Consider the following 7,267-nt stretch of genomic DNA (forward strand, 5'->3'; position numbering starts at 1 on the left):
TGTACTAAGCCGACATATATACTGAAACTACAGCACTTTTGTTTCAACAAAACCTTGAAACTTCATTTGTAACTATATATGAAAGATTAATAAAGACTAATTATTTTTAAAAAAGTAAATAAATTATAAGATTAGAACAAAGTATTTTTCTTGAATGCAGGCATTAGAAAATACGTATTTTCATATTCGTATATCTAATTGTCATGTGACTATTGAAATGATGTAAAATGGAGACCGATTCTTACATGTATCTAACAGGTCTTTAATGTGAGATATTTTGGAAAGGTCATGATAAAAAATAAAATTAAAAAAAAAATCCGAAATATCTTGCCCTCGAAGTAAGTATTCGCCTTAGAGATTTGAACCACTTTGGACAACTTGTCAGGTAACATTCTGTAACCTTCAAGATTATTATTTGTAATTATTTTTGTTTACCTTATTGTGTGTTTATCGAATTAACAAAAAGATGAAATGGTTTAACGGTAATATAGTTGATGCAATTAAAGCAGCCAAAAGTAAGCAAGCTATTTTCGTCGTCTACACGGAAGGTATGTTCTTGCAATTTTTTTGTTTTAATTTATTCATCTGACACAATGATGATAATCAAAATTATTTGATATTTCACTTTTTTTTTTTTTTAGGCGATGATGAAAATTCAAAATTGATGTCAGAAGTATTGGACACAGGTGAAATTTGTTCTGACTTGAGCAGTGATCAATTCGTATCTATTAAGTTAGCTGCTAATGATGTTGGTTACCGACAATTTGTTGAAATATGTAAGTACTACTAATTACTTTATCTATACATTACTTCATATATTACTTTTATGTAATTTTTTATATTTTTTTTTGCTTTTTAGACAAATTGGTGCCTGTGCCATCCCTTTACTTCATAGGAAATTCCGGTGCTCCGATTGACATCGTTGCTGCTAATGCTTCTCGCTTAAATTTAGAAACTAAAATTAAGGAAGCCATAGGAAAATGCAATGTCAAATCTGGTAAAATTCCCAGTAACACAACCAGTAAGTTTTATTCTAATTATCTCATTAGAATTATTTATTTACCAAAATTTGTACCGAATTTTAAATTTTTAGTGTCATCACCAAATGTAACAGATAGTCCTGGGCCCAGTACGAGCCAGGCTCTTGAGCAGCCTTTAGCTTCCAATGATGTTCCTGAAGTGGGGAGTAGTGCCCAAAAGGAAGAAGGTACTTTACCTTTATTAGTTATTTTATCGCATAATTAATGAAATGGAGGCTTTTTCTGCAATGTCATATTTATAAGGTGGATTGGAAAGTAATGTCGTTTTCTTACTTTAAAATCAAACACACTCGCAGTTAATAATGACCCTTTAATTGCAATTCCATATCATAGCCCTGTTGTAATTGGAGGATTAAAATAAATCCCATCAAATCACCTTTATCCTTCATTATAAACCTACTGACTGCCCTAATATCATCTAATAATGTTGCTCTTACCCCTATTGAACAGATCCGCTATCTCATACTACATCTGGACAAACAACTAACCTGAACTCCTCAGACAAGACTGATAAGAAAAGTAACTGCACGTCGATTTCGACTATACAAACTCTAAACTTCCAATTCATTACAAAAGACTGATCTAAATGACTGTATCAAGGCCAATCTGGACATGTAGAGTTGAGCTTTGGGGCTCCCCTAAACCTTCGAATTCATCTTGTATCCAATCCTTACAATCCAAAATCCTTCATAAAAAACATTTGTAAATTTCAATAATGATATTTAAACAAAAAAATTCAATCACATAAATTTTTAACAAGTTTTTATTTTTAATCAATGATGTAATCATCCTATTATCAACAACTTTTTACCATCTAAAGTACTAATTTTCAATGCCGGATTGATAAAAATCAATTGGATATTTAGCAAAATATGTAGAGATGGCATTTTGGATGTTGTTTTTTTAAATCTTTTGCCTCTTGTGTTGAAATGGATACAAAAGGTATTGAATTAATGGATATCCGGTGGTGCATTGGACGAGTATGGTTGGTTAGGCACCTCCTGTCCCAATTCATTAATTTTTTCCAGGGTTCCTATTGTGCAGTTTAACCTTGCAATGTCGTAGAATAATGCCTTTTTTATTAGCTATCACTGGCCTCTTATCAATTAAAGATTTATTTACACGTTCCATTTGTTCACAGTAAAGGTCGGCATTTACAGTTTGACCAGGTTTCAGGATTTCAAAATGAACTATGCCGCGAATATTCTACCAAACACACAAAAGGGCCTTTTTGGAATGTAAATCTAACTTAGCAATTCATTTGAAGAGAGCCTCTGCCTTCTGTGTTTTGGATTATCATAGAGGACCCATTTTTTTTTATCTCCAGTGATCAAGTGATTAAAAAAATGCTTCTGTATTGTTCAAGCAATAATTTGCATGTGGTGGATAGTTTAGCTTTGTTCCCTTTGGAATTATGCGGGACCCAAACAGCTGCTCTGTTGACTTTCCCAATCTGCTGCAAATGTTCTTGGATGGTCGCCAAGGTTGGCTTAGACTGTTTGACAATTTCTTGGTTATTTAACATGGTTTTGCTTCCACTTCTGACCTTAGCATGTCATTGTCTAATGTTGTTGTCTTCTTGATCAATACAAGTCGGACTGGTTAAAATTACTGAATTTGAACTCGGAAAACTTTTTTTTTTACGCATTTATGAGCATCTAATATATTTGGATAGACATTGCAAATATTTTTGGTAGCAACTGTTGTGTTACTACCCTTGATCAATGCCGGAAATGTACCTTTTCTGGTATTTGGCTGGTCATTTTACTCAAAATTGTAAAAAAAAAAATTAATTTAATTATTTACATTTAAACAAGTCAATATAACTTTAGAATGTCTTTGCCACGACTCTAATGTAGACAATGAGCTGATAAATGACAATCTAATACTGGCTTGGGGAAAAAACGACATTATTTTCAAATCCCCCTCCCCCTTTATATTTATTTATAATCTGTTAAAACTTAACCGATCCTTTATTATCATTGGTCGGAATTTTCCACATGGTGTAAGGCTAGATTTTATTTACATTTAATTGGATAATTTTTACTACTCATATTATATTATTCCTCAACTTATATATATATATATATATATATTAATGACATCTAAATGTAGCGCTCTGGTGATTTTTCTGTTTTCTTAGTCGACCCCAAACCATCATTAGAAGAAAGAGTGGAAAAAGCCAAAAAACTTTTAGTAATAAAGAAACAGGAAAAGGAAGCGAAAGAGATAGAGGTATGTTGTTCAATAAATAGTTGGAATGTTCACCTTTTTTATGTTTCATTTTTTAAGAAATTTTTATTACAATTGAGGACTAGTTGTGATAATTTATAAAATATAATCGTCATAGAATAATATTTTCAAACGATTATATTCTAATTAATTGAAGATATTGAATGATCCATAGTAATTCTTATATTCAAATTTTGGAAAATATCTGATGATTCTAAACCTCATCAAATATTTTAAAATAATTTATTATTCATTCACAGCTATTTAAAAGTTAAAAATTTGATTAGTTGCTTAGAAATTAGAATTATTTTCATTTAATTATTTATTACTGTAGAATTGTCCTCAAAATATAAATATCGAGGTGTAGATAGTTCACCGTAGATTAATGATTGGAGATTATAGATTACTGATATATATATCTCCAATCAATTATTAAACATAAATATCATTTAATCTTACCGTACTTGTGCTGGTAATACTCCAAAGCATGTATATCTTAAATTCTAATGACTACCATAAGATATAATTACCTCTTAAAGTGATCTATATAAAAATTTTGTACAGTATCTGTCTTATTGTATATGATAATATTGTTTTTTTTTTTCAAAACGAGCAATAAAATGAAGTTTGTTTTTTATTGAATTTTTAGGATGAGAAGCAGAAGGAGTTCGAAAGGAGGAAAATGGGGCAAGAAGTGCTGAAGATGAAGAAGAAACAGCAAGACAAAGAATTACAAGAAATGATCGAAGAAAGGGAACGAGAGAAGAGGGAAAGTGCTGCAGCCAAGCAGAGAATATTAGAACAGATAGCTCAAGATAGGTAAGTCTTCATCTGAATGATTTATTACATTAAAATATTCACAAGGTTATTATGAGGTTTATAATGATTTAATAGTTGACTGTGGATATGTATAAATTAGGAGAATATTGCTGAGGTTGTGGTCAGTGCAACATTTCGGGGAATCTACGATGCCAATTCGATGGAGGTGATCATGTCCTGTTACTGGGGATTCGTTTATCCTTATCCAGTAGGCTCTCCCATTTCTTTCCTCCGCTTGAACTTTGTGTCTAGCACTTGTTCTGTCCTTACAATAAGAGCTTATAAGTGATTTCACTGTTCTGTAGGTAAGTGGTAGAACAGGCTGGTTCTCTGCACAACCAAGTTTAGCCAACTTGTCCGCTTGCTCATTACCATCTATGCCAACATGGCCTGGTATCCACTGCAGGGCTATAGCCCTTCCTCTTTTCTTCATGATAGCAGCCATGTTTCTGAACTTTTCTTCCATGGGTGACTCTGCGGCACCTAGTGTTGTTAATTTTTGTATTATGGCTTGGGAGTCGCTGAAGATTACCGTGTTGTCATTACATTCAATAGTAGCTTCCATCGCAAAGCAGATAGCCTGCATTTTTGCATCATAATTATCACATCCAGCTCCAACGGGAAATGACAATTGGAAGTTGATTGAATATACACCTGCTCCAGCTCCCTTGTTAATACTGGACGCTGACCCATCGGTATAAATGTGTAGCCATTGCTCTATGGGGTATAGATCATAAATTGTTTTTAGTCCAGCAGCTCTAAGCTCGGGTTCAGGGCAATCTTTCTTGATACGACCACATGCCAGTTTGAGTCGCCCGTAGACTTCAGCAGAATCGTGCTCATGAAGTATGAATAGCTAAAAAAACATTTATGGCATGTTGTACTTCATTGCTTTAGAAAGGTATTAGTACAAATAACACTGCAGACGACATTTGCACCATTTATGAGGGTGGTAATACGACTTAATGAACCATCCACAGTAGTATTAAGAAATCTAGAGCTGGTAATTTTGATTTGGCCGTCCAGCAATGATGGATAAGAACCTCGTCAAGAGTATGGTATGTAATCATTTAATCAAGATTTGATATGTGAATTGGTGTGAAGTTTGCACACATTTTGCATTGTCCTTGAGATGGAATGGAAGTTGGAATTGGATGAAAGTCTTTCACATTCTACCTCATCCTCCATACTCTGTAGACCGTGCCCTATATGATTATTACTTATTTCTCTTGTTAAAAAACTCTCTCCGTGATAAGTATCACAAATCTGAAAGCAAAATAAAAATGCACCTCAATGAATATTTTTTAAGTAAATCTCAACAATTTTGGAAAGAGAACATAATGAGGCTTTCTCAGAGATGAAAGAAGGTAGCATAGAGCAGAGTGGTTCATATATAACACAATAAATCAACCTTAAACAACAAATATCATCTGATTTAATTTTATAATATAATTAAAAAAAAAAAAAAAGAAGCTAACGGGACACCCTAATATATTGTTTTTTTGTTTTTGTTTTTTTTTTACTACCGTCAAAATAGCCCTGAAGAAGCCCTGCAACGTGGGGCGAAACGTTGGCTCATTAAAATAGTATATTTCTACTATTTGAGTTTTTTTGACCGCACACGGACCATATTCCTTTCATTGTTTTCAACTTTATGGATTCTGTTCAAGAGAACCTACTTTGTTTAATATCAATCACAGTGTCTAAGTATAATGTTATTTCTTATTAATATAGAAACTCAGTTATAAGGGCAATTGATTATTTATTATTTCTTTTATTTTATTCTTCAGAGCCGAAAGACTAGAGAGGGAGCAGAGGATGAAGGCAGGAAGTTCAAATTCTTCAACCCAAATCAAGCCGTCAGCTGCTCCTTCTGCTCCCCCAGCTGAGAGCCCTGCAAATCCGTAAGTAATTAACTTTACATTCTCCCCCTCCTTAAACTAAATTAAATATTTAAATTTATTATTAGAAAAATCCAGAATATTTGATTATAGGTAAAAGCATTTCTTACTTATATAAGAGCTATTTATTATAAAAACAAAAGGAAAATTAATTTAAAATTTAAATAAACTTAAATCTAAACATTAGGGGTATTCATGATCTTTGGTTTAACATGTTAAAGCGTGTTAAATGGAAAAACTCATGTTAAATCGAAAAAAATTGCCTTCTTTTACTGTGGTAAAACGAAATAACATTTAACATGGCTGAGAGTCTGTTACTTGGTCTGTTAAATGGAGAATGACGTCAAGAAGCAGACCAGCTGAGCTTGTCACCTTTTTGTTTGTTGTAGTAGTAACAAGCAATGTAGTATTAAACATATTACTTGTTCATAAATTGTGTAGGATGTTTTTATAAAAAATGAAGTAATGCGTGACAATGATTCTCTTCCTTACAAACTAGAAGATCACCAACACACTCAGTGGCCAAACTTTAACTTTTCACTCAATTTAGGCAAGTTGTAATAAATTATTTTCATCGAAACTTAGAAGTTAACAATAACATGAAGTTTTGGAAAAGTTATAAAACAAGTTGCTCAGAAAATCCGCTAGGAGCTCTTATGCATTTAATATTTAACATGACCTTAAATAGGGTTGCTCACAATCCTGTATTTATAACATTTAACATGGTAAAACATTTTCCATTTAACACAACATCATGAATACCCCTATTATATAAAATTTTAATAAAATACTCATGGTTGGATCTTGATTGAAATTCATTGCTGTTTTCACCTACAGCAAATTTACTTGTTATATATTTTTATACAGTTGTAAATAACAAGAAATAAATTATTAAAAAAATACAACATATTTTTCTGCTTAAACATTATCATTATTATTTTGATCATGATCACACTGATATAGTTTATTATTTAATTATATCATCTATACAATTGTATTTATCATTTAAGTAATTTTGTAATTAAATTGCACTTCTTGTAGAATTGAATAACTTTCTCTGGCAATAATGCATGGGCTTTACTTAGATGGTTACTGAAAAGGAACTGGTGGGTCCACTTGATTAGTGAGTGGCACCGGCTAATATTATTGAACAAATGAAAATATTTTTTAAATATGAAGAAGATTGTCAGGGTTGTTATGAAGTAGCAGTTAATTCTGAAACGTGTTATTTTACATTATTTTTGAACAATGAAAAGACTGCAAGAAATGATAAAA

At 32.0% G+C, this 7,267-nt stretch overlaps 1 protein-coding gene across 3 annotated transcripts in view; it reads left to right on the top strand.

Annotated features, from left to right (window-relative positions):
- Positions 1-247: 247 nt before the first annotated feature.
- The window catches only part of LOC106678001 (UBX domain-containing protein 4), a 23,625-nt gene continuing 16,605 nt past the window's right edge, over positions 248-7,267 (top strand). The window contains exons 1-8 of one of the 3 annotated variants that reach the window (XM_014416263.3): positions 248-385; positions 467-548; positions 642-776; positions 860-1,021; positions 1,094-1,207; positions 3,184-3,275; positions 3,922-4,091; positions 5,882-5,995. In XM_014416263.3, coding sequence (XP_014271749.1) covers positions 467-548; positions 642-776; positions 860-1,021; positions 1,094-1,207; positions 3,184-3,275; positions 3,922-4,091; positions 5,882-5,995 — 869 coding nt within the window. In that variant the 5' untranslated portion in view covers positions 248-385. The other 2 variants (XM_014416264.3, XM_014416262.2) reach the window with 2 other exon arrangements.

Source organism: Halyomorpha halys, unplaced genomic scaffold, assembly GCF_000696795.3.
Source record: "Halyomorpha halys isolate HHAL.00 unplaced genomic scaffold, Hhal_1.1 Scaffold117.1, whole genome shotgun sequence".
Lineage (NCBI taxonomy): Eukaryota > Metazoa > Arthropoda > Insecta > Hemiptera > Pentatomidae > Halyomorpha > Halyomorpha halys.